This window comes from Microcebus murinus, chromosome 22, assembly GCF_040939455.1.
Source record: "Microcebus murinus isolate Inina chromosome 22, M.murinus_Inina_mat1.0, whole genome shotgun sequence".
In the NCBI taxonomy this organism is placed as follows: Eukaryota; Metazoa; Chordata; class Mammalia; order Primates; family Cheirogaleidae; genus Microcebus; species Microcebus murinus.
The window spans coordinates 25,833,236-25,855,593 of NC_134125.1; the positions used below are offsets into that span (position 1 = coordinate 25,833,236).

Consider the following 22,358-nt stretch of genomic DNA (forward strand, 5'->3'; position numbering starts at 1 on the left):
GGGAAACGGAAGTGAGGCCAGAATCTCCTTGATGGGTTGCAGCTTGGTTTGCTGTATTTGAAGGCGGTCTGATCTGTTTGCTGCCTGTGACTGACAAGCTTGTCTTCTGTGATTGTCTGAGACTCAGCTATTTGTTATAAAAATATACCCTTCAGTCAGGTTTTCAGTTTGTTTCTGTCACAAGTTAGGTTGCAGTTCTTTCTGTAGGGACTCAAAGTTCAGAGGCAGTCTCAGACCAAATTTAATTTAACTGAACAATTGCCCCATTTGGTGAGAGTCGATTTAGAGAGGTTGACCAAAACCTTTGGCATTGACACCACTCTGTCACCATAATAGACTTATCTGGTCTCAGTATGAAAGTCACCAGCCACAAGGTCACAATGCTTTGTGTTTTTACTGATGCAGTCAAAGTCAGACTATTCAATTCTCAATGGGGGCTGAATATGAATGTCTAAGACTTGAGAGGGTACAGTGCCCAAGGGGGAACACGATGACCACTGTCCAGGAGGATAATACTGAGAGAGACTGTAGTTTACTCCTTACACCAGGAGCCTCCACAAACCAAGCCAATCAAAAAATCAAACAAGTCAAGTTTGGGCACTAAAGGCAGGTTGACACTATTTGAGTCCAGCTGGTCATAATCTGTGCTCAGGGTGTGCTGGCAACTAAGGACCATAGTTTGCAGTAGAATGGTCTGATGTAAAGGCATACACAAGTTTGTCGTTAGCCTGGTCATAGCAGTCGTAGTAGCCTAGAGACCCACTGCAAGAAACATGAAGATCAAAAAGCCTTGAACCACCCAGCCTCCTTCAGTTAGGATGCCTGCAAGTCAACTATTAGTGGTTCCTGTAAGCCTATCACAGGTTCCTTTCCCTCCAGAGGCTTGTTAAGGGATTTAGTGGCAGCGTATAAAGAAACAGTGGTATCAGCCACCATTAAAATTGAGCTTAAAGTAGCAGCAAAATGAAGGGAAAGAGGTAAAACATTTTTGATTAGCACCATGTCCGCGCTTCCAACATGGGCAAACAGGAGATCTAAAGCTGCATCGTGTTCTATTAGTGTTTGTGTTGCACGTGTATGTGGGTCCCTCACCTCTTGGAGAGTGTTTTCTACCACTCTGACTCAGAGGACTAGTTGAGATAAATTCCAATATTTCCCCAAGTTAGAGATTACTTTCAAATTCCATACAACCAGCACTCCACTACTGCCAAAAGGGAGCTACCAGGAACCCCACTGGAATTTTCCTCAGTGGAAACCAGGTTATTTTTGTAAACCTATTACTCTAGTTTTCTTTTTGGTAGAGCAGTTAAGCTTAGGGTAAAGAGCCATCTACAGATTATGATCCTACATATTTTCTATAATGAAAAGAGAAAAGGACAAGGATTAGGATTGCTGAAAATAAGAATTTGAAAGTAATCTCTAAATTGGGAAAATATTGGAATTTATCTCAACTAGTCCTCTCAGAGTCAGAGTGGTAGAAAACACTAGCAGGTATGTGTAATATCATACAGCTATCGACCCAGCCTAAGAACAGATATGCTAGCAGGTATGTGTAATAGACAGCTATCGATTCAGCCTAAGAACAGATGCTAGCCGCTAACAGATATGCTAGCTACAGTATCCGTTACTTCATGTCTATCAAGCACAGCAGCAAAACAAACTTAAGGTATAGAGGCAGCCTCAAGCCAAGTTTAATGTTGCAGGATACAGCAGACAGCATGCAACAATAGATGGGAACGTAAGCAGAGAACTGGAAATCCGGAGAATGAACCAAAAGAAATGCAAAGATCAAAAATTACTGTAATGGAAATAAAGAATGCCTCTGATGGCCTTGTTAGTGGATTGGACAAGGCTGAGCTTGAGGATATCCACAGAAACCTCCAAAACTGAAAAGCAGAAAAAATAAAGACTAAAAACATAAGATTATCCACACTGTGGGATGTCTACAAAAGGTGTAACACGTACACAATGGAAGGAGAAAAAGAAAGGAACTGAAGAATTTGGGGGGGGGGGAAGTGTGAATTTCCTCAAATTATTTTCAGACACCAAATCCCAGAATCCAGGAAGCTCAGAGGAAAGGAAACAATAAATGCCAAAGAATTATACCTAAGCATAACATATTCAAACTACAAAATATCAAATAGAAAAATCCTGAAAGCAGCAGGGGAGGCAGAAAAAGAGTGGAAGACAAAAATAGCAACCAAGAACACGGTCAACAACTACAAAACAGTAACAGCAATGGTAGGTATTAGCCAACAATAATCATTTTGAATGCCAATGGTCCAAATATACCAATTAAGAGGGATTAGAGTGAATAAAAGACCCAACTATATGTTGTCTATGAGAAACCCTCCTTAAACTTAAAGACAGATTAAAAAGGGATGGATTTATCACATCATGCTAACACTAATCAAAGAAAGCAGAAGTACTATATTAATTTCAAACAAAGCTGACATCAAAGCAAGGAAAGTTATCAGAGATTGAAGGTCAATTCTGCAAGAATCCTTAACTAGTATGCACCTAACAGAGCAAGCTACATAAGTCAAACACTGATAAAACTGCAAGGAGTACTAGATTAATCACTATCGTACTTGGAGACTTCAGCACCCTCTATCAGAAATGGACAGCTGAAGCAGTCAGGAAAAAAATCAGGAAAGACACCGTTCACCTTAAACCATAAGTTAGCTAGATATATAACATCTATAAACTCTTCAACAATAGCAAAGTGGATATTCTTCAAGCTCACATGGAATATTCAGCAAGGTAAACCACATTCCCGGCTGTCACATGAACTAACTACCATGTGAATTGTATTTAACTCACCAGTTTTGAGCTGGGGCCTCGTGAAGCGTGTGTAACTCACATGTCTTTTCACTTTGTGAGCCATGAGAACTATTTTTCAAGTTGCATATAACTCACAATTTTTTTTAAATGACCAATTTTTCATTAAATGAAAAGATCATTTGTTTTTAAAGTTTTTATTCTATTTTTATGATAAAACACCATGGTCCCAAGGAAAAAAAGTTTTCTAGTTTGGTGATGTGTTAAAGTATAGAAGTCATGTAGTTCCCCTCTGGGATAATGGGATTAAAAGAGAAATGAATAACAGAATGTTAACTGGAAAATCCCCAAACACAGTAATACGTGGAGGCAAAGAAGAAATCTAGAGAAACTTAGTATTTTAAACTAAATGAATGTGAAAACAGCTTATCAATATGTGTGAGACGTAGTAAAAGCAGGGCTTAGAAAAATTTATTGTACTGAATAAATATGTTCAATAAGACAGACCTGAAACTGATAATCTAAGTTTCTACCTTAGGAAGCTAGAAAAGAGCAAATAAATCGGCAGTAAGCGGAGGAAAGGAGAATAATGACTAGAGCAGAAGTCAGTGAAATGGAAAACAAAATCAATTTGAAAAAATCTAAGCACTGTTTCTTTGAGAAGATCAATTAAATTGAAAAGACTGTAGCAGGCTAAGTCTGCTAAAAGAAAAAAAAGACAACACAAATTACTAATCAGAAATTAAAAGCCAGGCGCCATGGCTCACGCCTGTAATCCTAGCAATTCCAGGAGGCTGAGGCGGGCGGATCGCTCAAGGTCAGGAGTTTAAGACCAGCCTGAGCAAGAGTGAGACCCTATGTACTATAAATAGAAAAATTAATTGGCCAACTAAAAAAAATATATATAAAATAATTAGCCGGGCATGGTGGCACAGGCCTGTAGTCCCAGCTACTCGGGAGGCTGAGGCAGGAGGATCGCTTGAGCCCAGGAGTTTGAGGTTGCTGTGAGCTAGGCTGACGCCACGGTACTCTAGCCCTGGCAACAGAGACTGTCTAAAAAAAATTAAAGAGGAGACATCATTATGGATCCCATGGGCATTAAAAGGATGACACTATGAACAACTCTGTGCTGACAAATCTGATAGCCTAGATAAAATGGACTAGTTCCTCGAAAGACATAATCTGCCAAAACATGTACAAGAAATAGATATGATTAGTCTATTAAAGAAATTTAATCAATACTAAAACCTTCTGAAACAGAAAGCATCAGGTTTGGTACACTGGGGAATTCTACCAAATATTTAAGAAATGATACTAATTCTCTACTCCTATCCTTTGACAAAGATGTAGAAAGAATAATTCCCAACTCATTTTATGTAGCCAGCATTGCCCTAATACCAGAATCATATGAAGACATCACAAGAACTACAGACCAATATATCTCATGAAAATCCTCAACAAAATATGAGAAAATTAAATCTAACAGTGTATAAGAATTATATGACAGCAAAGTGGGATTTGTCCAGGTCATGCATACCAAGGTATGCAAGTCTGGTTCAATATTCAAAAGTTAAGGAATGTAATCCATCGTATCAATAGGCTGAAAAGGAAAAGTCATGTGATCTTGTCAGTAGAGTGATAAGAAGCATTTGACAAAATCTAGCACCTATACATGATAGCAACTTGGGAACCTAGGAAGAGGGGAACTTCCTCAACTTGATACAGAGTGTCTATTAATACAAAAGGCCCCCAGCTAATATCATACTTAATGGTGAGAAACTTGAAGCTTTTCACTAAGATAAAAAGACAAAGGTGTCCCTTTTTACCCTCCAATTCATCATCATACTAGAAGTCCTTACTAATGTAATTCAACACAAAATAAGTGATAGATTGGGAAAGTAGTAAAATTGTCTTTGTTTGCAGATGACATGATTTTCTATGTAAAAAAATCCAGAAGAATTGAGACTTAAAACCTCTGGAACTAGTGTGATTATAACAAAGTTACAGGTTACAAATTTAATGTACAAAAGCTAATTGCTTTCCTATATATCAGCAGTGAACAAAAGAGAAATATGGAAGTGGAATTTGAAATTAAAAATGAAATTTCATACTAGCATCCCCCAAAATAAGATACTTAGTATCAAACCAGCATAATATGTGTAAGATCTGTATCAGGGAAATCCACAAAACTCTGATGAAAGAAATCAAAAAGACTCAGTGAATGTAGAGTTATTCCGTGTTCATGGGCAGGAAGATTCAGTATTGTCAGGATGTCAGTTCTTCCCAATCTCCTCTATAGATTCATTGCAACCCCAATCAAAATCACAGTGAGTTATGTTGTGGATATTGACAAACCGATTCTAAACTCTATAAGGAGAAGCAAAAGACCAAGAATAGCTAACACAATATTGAAGGAGAACCACCCAACTTCAAGACTTACTGGAAAAGCACAGTAACCAGGACAGCGTGCTGTTGCTGAAGTGACAGACAAGCAGGTGAGCGGGCTGGAGCGACTGGAGAGGCCCACAGCAGAACAGGCGACTGATCTTTGACAGAGGAACAAAGGCAATGCAACGGAAGAAACAGTCTCTGCAGTGAGTGGTGGAACTGGATATTCCCATGGAAATAGAAGGATCTAGATGCAGACCATACACCCTTCAGAAAAAATTAACTAAAAATCGGTCACAGACCTAGATGTAAAATGCAAAAACTTAGAGAAGATCAATTAAACTAAGTATCATAAAACTTAGGTGATCTTGGGTATGGCAATAACCTCAAGGGTATAATCCATAAAAAAAATTGGTAAGTAGAACGTCATTAAAATTAAAAATGTGCTCTAAAGGACACTGTCAAGAGAATGTGAAGACAAGCCACGGAACGGGAGACTGTATTTAACAAAGATGCATCTATCAAAGGACTGTTATCCAAAATATACAAAGAACTCTTAAAACTCTAAGAAAAACAGGCCGGACATGGTGGCTCACGCCTGTAATTCTAGGACTCTGGGAGGCCAAGGCGGGTGGATTGCTCCAGGTCAGGAGTTCAAAACCAGCCTGAGCAAGAGCGAGACCCCGTCTCTACTATAAATAGAAGTTAATTGGCCAATATATATATAAATAAAAAATTAGCCGGGCATGGTGGCGCATGCCTGTAGTTCCAGCTACTCGGGAGGCTGAGGCAGCAGGATCACTTGAGCCCAGGAGTTTGAGGTTGCTGTGAGCTAGGCTGACGCCATGACACTCACTCTAGCCTGGGCAACAAAGTGAGACTATCTCAAAAAACAAAAACCTCTTAAAACACACACACACACAAAAAAAAAAAAAAAACCAAAAAAAAAAAACAAAAACAAACCAACCAGATTAAGACATGAACCAAAGACCTTAGCAGACACCTCACCAAAGAGGATACACTGGTGGCAAATAAACATATGAAAATATGTTCTACGTCATATGTCATCATGGAAATGCAACTTAAAGTGAGTCACTACACACAAATGGTGATCAAAATATAGACCACTGACAACACTGGCTAGCATGTGAAGCAACAGGAACTCCCTCATTGCCGATTTAAATGCAAAAGGGTATGCTTCGGAAGACAGTTTGGCAGTTTCTTATAAAACTAAACACATTCTTATACCATATAGGTCCAGCAGTGTGTTCCCTGGTATCTACCCAAACGAGTTGAAAACTTGTCTCATGCAAAAACCTGCACCTTGGATGTTTATAGCAGCTTTATTCATAGCTAAAACTTGGAAGCAACCAAGTTATTCTTCAGTGAGTGAATGGATAAACTGTGGTACATCCGGATAATGTGATATTATTCAGTGTCAAGAAGAAATGAGCTATCAAGCCATGAAAATACATGAAGAACCTTAAATGCACATTACTAAGTAAAAAGCCAAGGCTGAAAAAGGCTGTACACTGTTATGATTTTTTTTGAGACAAGTCTCGTTTTGTTGCCCAGGCTAGAGTGAGTGCCATGACGTCAGCCAAGCTCACAGCAACCTCAAACTCCTGGGCTCAAGCAATCCTCCTGCCTCAGCCTCCCGAGTAGCTGGGACTATAGGCATGTGTCACCATGCCTGGCTAATTTTTTTCTATATATATTACTTGGCCAATTAATTTCTTTCTATTTATAGTAGAGACGGGTCTCGCTCTTGCTCAGGCTGGTTTCGAACTCTTGACCTGGAGCAATCTGCCCGTCTCGGCCTCCCAGAGTGGTAGGATTACAGGTGTGAGCCACCGCGCCCGGCCCCCATAAGTGTATGATTCTAACTACATGACATAATGGAAAAGGCAAAACTATGGAGACAGTGGGGCTGGTGGGAGGGGGAAGCAGTTGCCAGAGGTTATCAGGGTTGGGGGTGGTGGGAAGGGATAATTAGGTAGACAGGATTTTAGGGCAATGAAAGTATTTTATATGAAACTAATAGTAGGTACACGTCATTCATTTGTGCAGTCTCACAGAATGTATCTCAGAGTGAACTCTAAGGTAAACTGTAGCCTTGGGGTGATTAGGATGTGTCAATGTAGGTTTGTCAGTTGTAACAAATGTACCCTCCTGTGGATGACATTGGCGAAGGGGAGGCTGTGCATGTGCTGGGGCAGAGAGTATGTGTGGAATCTCCATACCTTCCTCTTAATTTTGCAGCAAACCCTTTTAGAAACTGGGAACTAGTTTTTAACATGCCCTTATCCATTCACATCAAGTCGCTCATTCTCACATGCCTTCAACCAGTACCCTGATGGCCATGAACCACACATAACTGAAGCCTGTCTTGACGTTTGTTGACTGGAGATCAGGCTTTACACACTTTCAAAGTTGTGATAAAGTGACTGATTCTTATGATTTAATATTTCAGTTATCTTACTTTCAGATTGCTAACTAATTTTCAAATTGGAGGTAATTTATATTCTACTTACATTTTTGCTGGTTGCATTTTTATACCCTTTTGGGGAAGGATTATCTGCAGCTTGTCTTGTAAGGCAGAGGCTGCTCTGCGATTTTCCCTGCTATAGAGCATCAGCCAGTGAGTGAGTGACATGGTGGTAAGCAAGGGTACTTCACTTGTTGCTGCCCGCTGCCCATGTCGTGAATGTGTTTTAACCTAAAAAAGAATTACAAAACTAAGTATAAAACCATAAAGATCAACATTATCCAAGTGCTTGTCCTTTGTAAATCTGTGCTATTTCCTTTGGAAGTGTTATAAACTTAGTGGCTGAATTAGATATTTTTCATTAAGATGTAGGTTAGGGGGATGGTCATAATGGAGACTCAGACTTGTGGGGGGAGGGGAGAAATGGGAATTTATTAAAACCTTAAAATCTGTACCCCCGTAATATGCCGAAATAAAAAAAAAAAAAAAAAGATGTAGGTTAGTCGGCCGGGCACGGTGGCTCACACCTGTAATCCTAGCACTCTGGGAGGCCAAGGCAGGCGGATTGCTCAAGGTCAGGAGTTCGAAACCAGCCTGAGCAAGAGCGAGACCCCGTCTCTACTAAAAATAGAAAGAAATTAATTGACCAACTAAAATATATATACAAAAAATTAGCCAGGCATGGTGGCACATGCCTGTAGTCCCAGCTACTCGGGAGGCTGAGGCAGGAGGATTGCTTGAGCCCAGGAGTTTGAGGTTGCTGTGAGGTAGGCTGACGCCACGGCACTCACTCTAGCCTGGGCAACAAAGTGAGACTCTGTCTCGAGAAAAAAAAAAAAAAAAAAGATATAGGTTAGTAAAACCCAAATTCGATCATAGGTGTTAGACGTTTTTAAATGACAGGCTTTTAGGCTGGGATAGTTCTAGAGCTTTAGGTTCCTATATGAGCAAACCAAAGTCTAATGTAAATAGTAAAATGAAACTTGAAGCTTTACAGCCAGAAACTGCCAACTAACCTCTAACTAGGTCTTTACCCAGTTCCCCACCGAGTCTACCGTGTCTCGGCTGTGCCAGCCCGCGGAGCCCGCGGCCGCCGCCCGCTGTGGGCCTCTTCCAGTCCTCAGTGCCATTCAATTCATGGATCGGCTTTGCCCAAGTAGACTGTTAAGTTCATTTTGTCTAGAGTTTTTTTTTTTTAGAACAGTTTACTCTGAATTATTTTGATTCTAGTTATTTGACTCTTAAGGACAAGATTTTGCCATCAGAGAATATCCATAGTATTAAGTAGAGATATAATACAAAGTTTAGTACATGCTGATCCTTTTTCCCTGCATTCTTATGGAGTATTGCTTGTTCTCTCAGCATAGAATGCGTGGCCTGAAAAGGGAGCTGCAGTCACTGTTATTAACATGATCGAGTTAGTTCCTTTTTTGCATTACTCTGACTCAACTATGACATGACAATTTTGGAACTGCCTTACTATGTCTTCCTTTGTGACAGCTGTCAAAGTTCTTCCAGAGAAGGACAGAAAGTTGGAGTCAAAATTCAAATCCCAGCGTCGAAGGTGCTTTTGCACGGACTCATCTCTGAAAATTATCACATTTCCAACATGATCAAACCAAAGAAAAGCACAAGCTATTAGCCATTTGAAAAACACAGGGCAATTCCCTCTACTCCCAGGTTGATTAGTACTTGCCCTCAGAGATTCAGCTGAATCCCCTGAAACTCTGAAGTCATCTTGTTCTTGCTCTCAAATTTGTACGGGATCTTGGAACATTTCTATTTCATTCCCCCTCACTGGGCCTCCTAACATTACAGTGTCATACAAAGCTAGAATCATCTCCCCCAGTAATCACTTTTTCCCAATTGTCTCTTTCTCACAGAAGAACGAGATGCCAGGGTCTCAATTTCAGTGCCACTCTGCACACACACAAATACCAGCCAGAAAAGCAGCACACACTTTTGTATAGTATTGATGAATTTTTCTAATTCATGATGCCTTTTTCCTGGCTTCAATCTTGTAAGCGCAGCCAACGCCTGCATCGTCCTGCTGTTTTTACGTGCTGCATCTGTTAGACCTTTAAAAAAAAAAAAAAGATCCAGAAGATATAGCTGAACAAGAATATGTATACCTTGGAGAAGGCTTACCTCTGGTACCTGGAAGGACCAAACCAGAGGCGGCACTTGGAGCTGAGTGAGAAGTCTGCACTTCTGAGTCACAATCATGCCCGACTACGAAGAGGGTTGTCTCCTCTACAGACCACACAAGTCGGCTGTACCTGTCAGCATGCACAGCTGAGGCACCAGCATGATAGGTTCACGTGTTGTGTCCTTTTGGCCCTTTTTCCATTTTCCTTGGCTGATCAAAAGTGGCTGATCGAAGTCAGTGATAATCGTGTTATATTGCTGCTCAACAGAAGCCAGACCAGCACGGTGATCAGTAGAAGCTTAGAAACATCACACATATGTTAAAAAATACATATTTTGATTGGAAATGAAGGCCCAGAAGTATGCCAGTGAGATTGTTTCCCCAAGTTTAATAGTGTGCTAAACTCTTAAAATACTCTCAATTTTGATGTCCCAGAGACATCTTTTTTCTCATATGGACATAGTGCTGAAGACAGGACTCCAAGTAGACATTACCTTGGAGTCACTGTACTTTTTTTTAAACTTTGTAAGTGATGGGTGAGAGACTTAGAGTACTTACCACACTTCTGCCTTTAAAATTCCTAAAGCATGCTGAACACTTTCCAGAGCCTCCCCACTTTAATGGATGGAAAAAGCCTTTTCAAGAAGTACAATTGCACATCTATCCCCAACATGCCTCCTGCATTATTTGTCCTAAGCACTTAGTCCCAGTTTCCAGTAGAGAAAGACATTTTCAGAGACATCACAGAAGTTTCTACACTGATGCTGCGATTCTCGGACAACAAAGTGCCTTCCTCTCCTGCAGAGCGCGGTGACTCTCAGACCCTGCCGTGCTGCTCACTGACACGGTGACACGGTCCTTGCCAATGATCTTGTCACACACATTCTAGCATCATGTGTCTTTTAAGCTTCTGGGAACTTGAGTTGTCACCTCAAATAAGACAACTTCAAATACAGTGTTTTCAGCTCTGTTCTCAAGCTGGGCTTCCACTTTCAATTCTTATGACATCATTGCAGGTTACATACTTTTTCCTTAAAGCAGCGTGTAGTTATTTAAAAGGCAGCTGAGATCTACCCATACCCCTGTCCCGCAGCCTTGCTATGGCAGGGACCTGTGAGGGCGCACGTGTGCGAGGCAGACTCCACACGTCGCTCCTCCCACCCGGTGTATCGGATCCCGTGAATAGGCTGTTCTGTGGGGAGATGTGGAAGTCACTCCCCATTTCTCACAGCTTCTGTGTAAATGCCCTAGCACAATCCCCTCCAACATTGACTTCCTCAATAATCAAAGCTCATTTCTCTTGTTCCTATAATTAAATCTGTTTCTTTGAGACAGGGTCTTGGTGTCACCCAGGCTAGAGTACAGTGGCATCATCATAGCTCACAGCAACCCCAAACCCCTGGGCTCAAGCGAGCCTCCTGTCTCAGCCTCCCAAGTAGCAGTAGCTGGGACTACAGGTGAACACCACCTTGCCTGGCTAATTTTTCTACTTTTTGTAGAGTCTTCCTCCTGCTCATACTGGTCTCAAACTCCTGGCCACAGGCAATCCTCCTGCCTTAGCCTCCCGAAGTGCTAGGATTACAGGCATGAGCCAGCGTGCCCAGCCTAAATCTTTTTTTTTTTTTTTATAGCAAGAAGGTTATTGGGAACCAGCCTAAATCTTTTTAAAGCCAGGATTGAACTTCCCTTCTAATGACTCATCATTCAATGATTTTTGCAGTTCTCATTATGACACTAAATGTAAATTGTTACTTATTTAGACTGAATTCCCACAAGGGCAGGCAGAGACTACCCTAATTATTTCAAATATGCCAGCCCATCTACTTTTACTGAAGTAAATTTGCTGAAATTGTTTCGTTTTTCCATTTACATCTAAGTATTCTACCTGCCAGCACATGCCAGGAAAGCATTTTTCCTTGATGTGCCAAACTCCCAAGTTGTTTCTGAGCCCACTTGCTCTTTGACGCCAACACGCATGAGTTAGTTAGCGATTATAACCTGCATCGAGCTCTTCTGTGCCTTTGTACCCTGTTCTGTTCTCACTGCCGACCTTCAGAAGCGTGCTCATTTCTGACATTCGCAAAGCAGCTTCTCAGAGAAGCTTCCCGTGACCACCCAGTCCCAGCAGCCAGCTGCCCTCCACAGCACCTCAAGACTAACGACCTGCACACTCCTCATCAGAATAGTTTTCTTCTGTTTGCCGTCTCTCCGCCTGCCATGGGAATGTGAGTTCTTTGATATCAGATAACTTTCTTAACCAAGATACACTCAAGGTAAATATCAGGCACTCACTGGACACTTTCTGGATTAAAGGAAGAAGCACTAAGTGTGGTGCACAAGTGAAGATTGTCATAATCGAATCATCCCATTGGAGGAATGTCAGAGTGCTGTTACCCTGAATGGCTCTAAGTAGCTATGTTTGAGGTTATCATGTAAAAATACAAATGTCTGATTTAAAAAGTAGCTTGTAAGTTATTTCTAGTCACCTTAAGTATCTTGTAATTCTGAGTAGTCTTTCATCTGCCAAAGCTAGAATCAACCTCATCCCCTGGTGCATCTTAGTCCATCAAGTTCCCTTCTTTCTCCATGAACACTCATTCGGGAATCCACATCAACACGGTGTCACTGATGTCATTTCAGATGGCAATTGGTCATTTTTATTTTTTGGGGCCAAGCTCTGTAGAGCTGAGACTTCTGGGTAAGTGACACTTATATCTGAAGTCCTATATTTCATTTTTTCTGAGGCAGAGTTCAGTCTGTTGCCCAGGCTAGAGTGAGCGCCGTGACATCAGCATAGCTCACAGCAGCCTCAAACTCCTGGGTAGCTGGGACTACAGGCATGTGCCACCATGCCCCGCTAATTTTTTCTATATATGTTAGTTGGCCAATTAATTTCTTTCTCTTTTTAGTAGAGACGGGGTCTCGCTCTTGCTCAGGCTGGTTTTGAACTCCTGACTTTGAGGGATCCGCCTGCCTCAGCCTCCCAGAGTGCTAGGATTACAGGCGTGAGCCACCGCGCCCGGCCCAATTTCATTTTCTACGTAACAGATATATCTATGTTTATAATGACTGCAGCCACTTCTAAGCCTGAAAGAAGAGACTATACTGGAGCCATTCCAAGTACGCGACATAACCCTACACATAAGACACTTGAATATGTGGATAATAGTCAAGCTATAATCCCCTAAAAGAATATGTTGATGTGTTTGTATAAGTATATTCAAGTATCTAAATAAGACACATTTGTACAACATGAAAAAAGTTTATAATTTAAATATGTTTAAAGAAATAAATTACCTTCTTGTAGTAGTCTATATAGGTAATTCTTTTGCCATCCGATTTTTCAAACGTATCTCGGGGAGTCTGCTCCCAGTTAATGCCATCCACTCTGTAGGTTTTGTTGTTGTATCTGTGGAATGATTGCAACATGACATTTCTGATATTCACTGCATGGAAACAAGCCAGGAAGTGAGCAATCTCTGGATATGTCACCTTCATTAGGATGTCATTCATTGTGCACTACTCACCCATTTAAGCACTTAAGCTGATGGTTTTTAATATATCCAGAGTTGCGCAGTTGTTCTAAGCAGTTTTAGAACATTTTCAAAGAAGAAATACCACCGTGAGCAGTCACTTCCCATGTCTGCCCAATCCACCAGCGCTTAAGCAACTGCCAATCCACTTTGTCCCCACACGTGAACATACGCACAGGCAAATATGAATTGAATCATACAGCATGTCCTCCTTCCCGCCTGGCTTCTTTCACACTCAGCATGATGTTCAAGGTTCACCCCCTTCCACTTTATTTCCAAACGATATTCTACTATGTGGATAGCCCACATTTTGTTTAGCTATCGAGTTGATAAACATTAGGGTTGTTTATACTTTTGGTCATTATGATGTTCAATCATTCCTATGCCAATTTTGGTGGACATGTTTTTCACTTCTCTTGGATATATGAGGAGGAACAGAGTTCCTGGCCACACGGCAATGTTGTGTTTAATATTTTAAGGAAATGCCAGACTGCTTTCCAAAGAAGCCAGCCACAGTAGCATGAGAGAGTTGGTTCTGGTTTTCCCCACATTTTCTCCAGCACTTGTTAATGTCTTTGTAATTTTAGCCATCCTACTGGGCATGAAACGATATTGTGGTTTTCATTTGCATTTCCCCGATAGTCAAGAAATGCATGAAAAAAATGCTCACTATTATTAGCCATTTGTATGTTTTCTTTGAATAATTCTGGAGAAATGTCTGTTGAGCTCTTTTGCCTGCTCTTAACAATTGTGTTGTCTTAATTGAATTGTGAGTGCTCTTTGTGTATTCTAGATACAATACACATGAAGAACTCTTACGAGACGTGTGATTTGCAGATCTCTCTCATTTTGTCAGTTGTCCTTTCACGTTTGACGATGTACTTTGAACAAGAGTTAGGTGAATTGGGCTTCACCAAAGTAGAAGCTAAGTTTTTCTTTTGTCATCACCTGTGCTTTGAGGCCCTAAGGAGGTTTAGTTTTGCTCAATGTAAAAAAGATCTACTCGTATATTTTCTGATAATGTTATACTTTTAGTTTTTACATCTAGGTCTATTGAGTTAACTTTGAATTTTGTGAATCATGTACAGAAGCAGCAGGTAGATATTCTGTTGTCCCGGCAACATCACTGAAGAGACTATTCCTTCCGCTATTGATTGGCCTGGATGCCCTTGTCAAAAGTCAGTTGACTATGGTGTGAGGGTTAAACCTCTGGACTGTTTTATGTGTCTTTTAGGTCAGTGTCACAACTATCTTGATTACTATAGCTTTGCAGTAAGTTTTAACAATGGAAGTATGAGTGCTCCAACTTTTTAAAGATTGTTTTGGCTGAGTAACTGGTTCCTTAAATCTGTTCTCTTATAAACTGAAAATTTCTGGTATAGAAAGACTATTCTCTTATAAATTGAAGATTTCTGGTGGAAAATTGCTGATGGATTATAATTAAGCACTGCCTTTTTTTTTTTTTTTTTTTTTTAAACACACACCCAAGAGCTCTGATGGAGAAAGCACTGCTTTTTAAAATAGCAAGATACCTACAACAAAGAGGGAAAGGAAGAAATTCGGAAGCAGCATACCTTGTTACGTGCAAGCCAGGGTTCAGTACAAATTGATTAGCATTAGAGGTTGTAAGAACAGCAAAGCTTATAGTCAACTCATTTCTCTCCAGTGTTATATAACCAGATGAGAAAAAGGTCAAATGGTTACCATTCTCATACAAGAAACGCTATGTCCACTCCTACACTTCAACTGTTAGTGATTAGAAAACAATAGTATCATCTCTTCTGGAAAAAAGTTAAAGTGATTGGATAGGTTTTTTTTTTTCTTTTTTTTCCTGTTCTGATGCTGTTGGATGGATAGGTATTTTAAAAAGCAGACTTACGTTGTCACAACAATTGATCCAACTAACTCATCAGCTACTTTCTTTTTGATACGTTCTTGAGTTTCTCCAGACGTATGCTGTATTAAGTCATAAGCAGTTTGTTGCCGCATCAGTTTGTGGCTCACGTCAGCACAGAGGGTGATGCTGTTTTCATACTGAAGAATAGAAGTCACATAACCAGGAAAGATGTCCAACTTGGGGCTAGAATAAATTATATGAGGGTACTAAGTCCAAGCTCTTAACATAAAGCCACGTGTTCAGGGCCTGAGCTCGGTCTAAAATTGATACTTAGGAGTCAATGAATTCTAATTCCTTATTTTTAGTGATAACTAGTCTTTTGAAGGACCTTAAAATCAAGATTTACTAGGTGTTTTACTTACAAGTAGTAGCATCTTTGTTAAGCCATTTTTATCACCTACAACCTTAAAATATATCCGTATCTAGTTACAATGTATAACCTCTGTATCATATACGAACACATGGTATGCAGAGGGTATAACTGCTATGCTTGAAAGTATTTTCAGGGATGAGTTACCCACATTTGGGGTGACTATTTAGGTCTTCTACAATGTTTACATACCAACTGAATACCTTAAGTTTTATGTTTATTATGCTAGGACTTTTAAAGTATCTTTTTACTTTATTTAAAATTTACATTAAACTAAAAAAGTTATCCATAGCCAGCAATACCATTTAACAGGCCATTACTTTTAAGTCATACCACCTTCAAATGAAAGTAACTTTCTCAAAACATTCTACGATTAAGTGTGCAGAATATAAAGGTTTCCATTTTATACAAACTCGGAATTGAACTCCACTGCCTCCCTTTTATTGTAAAAGTTGCGACCGATTTGTTCCAACTTCATCGACTCCAGAATTCTAGAAATTAAAATAGGCTTTGTTAAAGTACAGTGCATATCATCAAGCATTTGGTAACACACATAAGGATACATTAAGGGAAAAAAGAAGTCTGTCAATGACCTTGTTTATACTATCAGTTAACACAAAGTACCTGACAAGTAAATCACTTTATGAAGTGAACATTAAGGTTCACTTAACCTCAGTTTTTCTGCCTCCTTATACAACAAAATATTGTAGAAAAGCCATCAAAATGTCCTTCCATTCCCAGAACTAAAATATCTTTTAGTAAACTGTGTCCCAAGTTTTGACTATTTGGTCATCTTAGTGAGTGTGGACTAGAAGACAAGTATACCCGTGCCAGAGAGAAACATGCTTGGGTACACATTTGAAGTCCGACTCCTTCGGGCAGGGGGAGTCTCACTGGGGATTAAGCTGCTGAACTTGCATGTTCCAAACAAGGCTCAGGTATCACGTCATTCCAGAACATGGAAAAATCAAGAACACAAAACGCTAGAAGCAAACGGCTGTGTTCAGCGTCGCTGACACGCAGCACAAGAGAATCTTAGAGGAGCCATACCTTTCTAACATACCTTCTAAAGAGGATATTGTAAAAGCGTAGGCAATCTGGTGAAGTGGGTGCGAGTTCTTTGGAAAACGTGATTGTAACCATCACAGTTTCATTTCCTACCGTGTTGAAGAATTTTGTTATCTGAGGTAAGGAAAAACAGAAAAGGTCCAAATGTTGTCACATACAAAAAAAAACTAAGCTCCACTGCGCATGAAATAACTGACTTGGCTGCCCACCACGATGGAGCAGCCTTTCCCACAGGTGCACGCAGAGCATGCGGTTCACAGGAGTTGCAATATTTACGTTGCAACTTCTATAAATTACTATTTTAGTATAGAGATTTATGGAAGAAGAGAATGAGTACTTCTCCAAGTTTTTTTTTTGGGGGGGGCTGACATTTTGGAGGAAAAAAAAGCTATCTGAAACTTTATTGCCAGCATTTGAGGCACACCATGCTGCCAAGTTCTAGTTAAGCACTGACATTAGAGGCATCGAGTGTCAATCATCAAGTATGGTGCATAGCTTTTGTTAAAGTCGTATTGTCAAGATCCTTCGGACATCTCTACAAACTATTATATAGAAACAATGGGAGTCTTACATTAATAGTAAAGTGAAAATGCAAGAGAAAGAACAAAGGAAAATGTCAAATAATGTCACTTAACCGGCTCTCGTAGTTCATGAGGTAGTAATAAAGAGTTTCCATCAAATATATAGTATTCCCCAATTTTGTCATGTTTAAGTAAAGCTGTACGGAGATTTCTGCCTTCTATGCCGGGCTGGTAGTTAACGTTGTACTGATATGCTGTCCGCTGGGCCCGAGACGTCACTCGAAAATGGTTTGCGAGTAGTCTTACTTTTGTACCCTCTGAGCCTGCAAAATTGTGCCATGTGCCAATAATGAAAAAGTGACTGATTGGATCCAAACAGTCTGGACACTATAATATTAAAAGCCAAAGTTAGGTCAAACAAGGAGATAAACAGATATCGGTATGCACCTCATATCCAGAATGCCTATCAATTTAGGTGAATGCAAGTATCCATTAAGTTTAAATGACATTGAAATATTTAACAAAAGTAGATTAACAACAAAACCTTTATGGAAAAGGGTCACTGTATAATGATATTAAAAAACCTATCTCTGTGCAACCAAAGAACTGGGTCATTCTATTTTAGGAGCTAGAAAGGAAAAGAGTCCATCTAGGATTCTAAAACAGATTGTCATTTCTGCAGAGGTGAATATCATCACAGAAACATGTGAGGATGAGAATGAGGTACCTCTACTTACAGTGATGGGGTGAAGCTTTATAGACTCTCTTTATAGAATCTCTTAAATATGAAGTTCTTATCAAGCATAAAACAGCTGCATGACATTGAGTTGTTAGTCTGGCATACCTGTTTTTGAGCATCGAACATGTTCCATCCCCTGCCTGGTATTTACCACCAGGTCTTGAAAAACAGTCCTTTGCTGCAGCGATACTTTCTTCGGGGCAGTTTCCTGAAGTTCTTCTATATTTGAGTAAGTGTAAAAGCCATGAATTTATACAGTAAAAAGGGAACTGTAAGTAGAAAGGGTATTTACCCCCAGATCTTAGGTAAAATGGGTAAGGTTCTTGGAGGTAAAAAAGATGCCGCCTAGGGATCCAAACCTTATTTCAGTGATGAGTTGCCAGAAAAAGGTAAGTCACTCAGAAACCTTTCCCAGCGAGTCCCACCAGCCCACAGCAGTGCTGCCTCAGCACTCATTCATTCCTGCTGCAGTATTTGCCCCGCTTATTTGTTCATGCTAAAAGATTCTAGAGACCTTGGTTCTGGCTCTACAGCTGTAAACCCATCCCCTGGAACTACACTGCCCCCTCGTGGGCATCAGAAAAATGCCACACGAGCAATCCATAAAAAATCCATGAAATTGGCTTTTTGTTTTGTTTTGGTTTTGCTCCCCCACCTGCCCCTACTTGAAGTTAGCTTTTGATACACAATGACTGATCTAGCCTTTCTAGGTCAACTGAGGAAGGATCCTGTAGTATTATTACATCCTAAAGTCTATATACTATAGAATTAAGTATTTGTTCTACAAAAATCAACGTTTGAATGACAGCCCGAAGCAGTCTTTCAGTAAGAAGTGGGCCGTTTTGAAAGAAAGAAATGCACCTGTTATGTGTAAATCTGGTACCCTTGAATGGTCAAGACAGTCCATGCCTTGGGTTACCACGATGGTTTTCTTCAAAATGTTATTTCTGGAAGCTCTTTCTGGTTTATAATGATCTTACAAAGCATTAATCTCTCAATTTCTATAAGAGACTGACTACAATTTTTTTTTTTTGAGACAGAGTCTCACTTTTGTTGCCCAGGCTAGAGTGAGTGCTGTGGCATCAGCCTAGCTCACAGCAACCTCAAACTCCTGGGCTCAAGCGATCCTCCTGCCTCAGCCTCCCAAGTAGCTGGGACTACAGGCATGCGCCACCATGCCCGGCTAATTTTTTCTATGTATATTTTTAGTTGGTCAATTAATTTCTTTCTATTTTTAGTAGAGATGGGGTCTCACTCAGGCTGGTTTCGAACTCCCGACCTCGAGCAATCCACCCACCTCGGCCTCCCAGAGTGCTAGGATTACAGGCGTGAGCCACCGCGCCTGGCCAGACTAACTACATTTTACACTTAAAATTTAATACAATTTTGTCAAACTTTCAACTAGTTCCAGATACATCCACAGCAGTCAAACTCATTAAAAGTTTCAGTGGAAGAAAAACAGACATCCTGTATTGGCACTTGGTACACACCTGTACTTTACATGTATTTAATCACAACCTTTCAGACATGATCAGCTGACAAATATGTTTTAATTTTATGTATTCAAAGGTATAGCTTCATTTTGTGGGTTCAGGATTTTATGTGATTTTGTTGTTAAAGTTATTTACCTACAATTTTTTTTTTTTTAGTGTTTAAAGCTTTGACCCATCACAAGTTATTTTGCTGTGAGAGGCAAAGTGGAAAATCAGGTGTGAAGTTTAATTGCATTAGCTAAATCCTTGGCAAATGACAACATCCGAGCCTGCGTGCTCGCCTGTATAGGACGGCCGCCACCCGCGAGGACGACGCGACGTCGGCAAACACCGAGCTGGGCAAAGAGCCGCCCGACCTCTCAGCGCGGCAGTTTGAGTAGTCAGGAACATGGTGGCATTCCTACTGTTCCCACTTAACTGGGAGTTACCATATACAAATGTACTGTCCAAATTCAAAAGGCAATTACATCGAATTGGCCAGTCAATAGTAATCTCCTTTTCTTTGGGTTTTAAGACATAAGGTGGAGAAAACACTTCCTGCAGTGAATTATCTGGCTGTCAGGGAGAGAGGTAACAAGCTGCACATGGTTCTTGTCCTGCCAAACCTCATGGGAATCCTGAGGCTCTGTCTAGAACTGTCGCCATGGTGGACCTTCATGAGTTAAGCATTCCCTGCCTCCCCTCATATCCACCCTTCCCTCCTTTCACCTGGAGGCCCGGGTTGTGCTTCTGCTCCTCTTGGTGGCTCAGGCTCGACCACTGGGCCTTCCTCTCTGCGGGGCCGGAATCCAGCAGGCTGCTGGGCCTGCATGTTTTCCGAGATGGAAATAAGGAGTCGTGTTCCCTGTGTGTCTGTTTACCCTCCACATGGCACTCTCAGGGCCCAAAGCAAAGGACTGTCCTCTGCAGAGCTCACAGCCCAGGGACACAAGACAGATTTCAAGGAGACACTGTAGACAGCAGCTCGTGTGGTAACTAGGGAAACAAGGAAAAGCAGAACGAAACAAAGGAGAATCCGGACTTACTGGGAAGGGGGTCTGCGGGGGCAGGGCACGCCAGTCAGTGGGGCAGAGGTGGCCTCAGTGAGAGGGTGACACGGAATAAGTGACTTGAACAAGGTGGGTGAATTCACAAAGCTGCACAAGCCAGAAGTGGGGGGAGAGCACAGTGCCCAGGTAGGGTGTTCAAGGAAGAACACGGCAGCCAGTAGTGTGGCAGGAAGAGCGAGAGGGGCCAGGAAGGGGCCGCCGTGAGGAACTTGCCTCTGACTCCGACAGCCCGGGGGCCCTCCAGGGTGCTGGCCAGAGGAGCCACACGGACTGCTCAGTGTCTGTGCTGGGGACAGACAATGAGACAGGAGGCCACTGCAGCGTCCAGCAAGGGCGTGGTGGTTTGGGCCAGAGGACGGGAGAGGTGGTGAGAAGCTGTCAGATACTGGATAGGTTTGGGGGAAAAGACCACACCCAACAGCGTGCCCTGGTGGCTTCTGCAAAGGGATTGAGGTAAAGAGGAGGATAGGAGGAACCCAGAGACTGTGGCCTGAGCAAGTGGAAGAATGAAAAACTCCTTACAATGAAGGGTTTGACGTGACAGGGAGGGCAAGTGGGAGTCGGAGGTGCGGGAGGTTGGGTAGTGAGGGAGGTCTGGCTGGAGATACAAACATGGGATCCTGTCCACCTACTAGACAGCGTTTAATTTAAGGCCTTGACGCTGGAAAACATCGCCAAGGCAGCGAGCGTATGCAGACGAGATGAGGCCCGAGGGCGTAGCGAGAGGGTGAGGAGGAGAAGCCCGCAAAGGAAAGAGCAGGGTGGCCAGTGGTGCAGGAGGCAGCCTAAACCCCAGAGCGAGTTTATCGAGGAGGAAAGAGGACTCTCCTATGCCAAGTGATGGGGTGATGGGGCAGGTACCAGGATTGGCAAAGTAGAGGGAGATCCAGGGAAGGTTTCTTGCTGAACGGGAGTCAGCTCAATGGGATTGTGTGCAGATGTCAATGACTTAGGAGGACACACCTGCTGACCTGGGAGACAAGAGGGAGAGTTGCTGGAGAGAGGCCCCCAACAGAGGACTGGCTAAGGGGCTCTGGGTTTAAGCAGAGATATTTGCTGTAGGCAGAGCCAGTGCCCTGGAGTCTCAGGGGAGGGGCCCGACCAGGGGTTTAGGTGCTCACGAGTTTCTGACTTGGGAGTTGATGTCAAAGGCTGAGATTAGGACCGGGGAGAGGGTTGAGGTTTGAGGACACAGGAGGAGAAGAGGGGAGCAGTCATCAAAGCAGGATGAGTACATTTGGATGGTGTCACTTGGCTGCCAGGCAGTACCAGATGCCATTGGAGGTTGTCAAGCGAGATCCCCATCCTGGCTGCATAAGTGCGGAGCGGACGTGCAGTAAGAGAAGACAGAACTAGAGCAAGGATCACAAGTTCTAAACAAGACAGGAAATTCTGTCCAACTCAGGCTGTGCGAGTACTTTAATGAAGTTGCTCCTTTTGAGGTCACTTCCAAAGAGGGGGAGTCATTAGCTGAAGCAAAAAGTTTAGAATCTCTTGCATCCACTCTGGGTTGAAAGTAAGTCTGTTGCACATGTGAAAACCCCAGAAAGGACGCTGGCGCGAGCATGTCCAGGTACAAAGCCTCCCCATGCTGTTACCTACAGACTCTGGCTGTTCTTAAGAAATTTTTTTCTTAAGAAATTTTACTGGTTCTCACTTAGCAGGACCCCCCCACCCCACCCCCACCCCTCCCCCCACCCCACCCCCACCCCTCCCCCCCACACCACCCCCACCCCTCCCCCCCACCCCACCCCCCACCCCTCCCCCCCCACACTCTTTCAGCACAGGGATGCATCTTTTGCATAAAGGGAACAACGAATATTACCGGGCTGGCCGCGGCTGCTCCAGGGGCCACCTGCCGGCGGGTCTCCCTGGCGCGGGC

General features: G+C 42.0%; 1 protein-coding gene across 3 annotated transcripts in view; it reads right to left on the bottom strand.

The window, feature by feature from the left end:
* PIWIL3 (piwi like RNA-mediated gene silencing 3) overlaps window positions 1–22,125 on the bottom strand; it is a 38,909-nt gene extending 16,784 nt beyond the window's left edge. For 2 of the 3 annotated variants that reach the window (XM_012776605.3, XM_012776607.3), the window contains exons 1-12: window positions 20,136–22,125; window positions 18,040–18,153; window positions 17,310–17,518; window positions 16,670–16,788; window positions 16,020–16,097; window positions 15,219–15,419; window positions 13,104–13,215; window positions 9,937–10,063; window positions 9,618–9,735; window positions 9,138–9,243; window positions 7,704–7,888; window positions 5,222–5,416 (exon numbers count right to left, since the gene is read on the bottom strand). In XM_012776605.3, coding sequence (XP_012632059.2) covers window positions 5,222–5,416; window positions 7,704–7,888; window positions 9,138–9,243; window positions 9,618–9,735; window positions 9,937–10,063; window positions 13,104–13,215; window positions 15,219–15,419; window positions 16,020–16,097; window positions 16,670–16,788; window positions 17,310–17,518; window positions 18,040–18,153; window positions 20,136–20,238 — 1,667 coding nt within the window. In that variant the 5' untranslated portion in view covers window positions 20,239–22,125. The remainder of the gene's footprint in view (window positions 1–5,221; window positions 5,417–7,703; window positions 7,889–9,137; window positions 9,244–9,617; window positions 9,736–9,936; window positions 10,064–13,103; window positions 13,216–15,218; window positions 15,420–16,019; window positions 16,098–16,669; window positions 16,789–17,309; window positions 17,519–18,039; window positions 18,154–20,135) is intronic. The other variant, XM_012776606.3, reaches the window with a different exon arrangement.
* Between the last annotated feature and the right edge of the window lie 233 nt (window positions 22,126–22,358).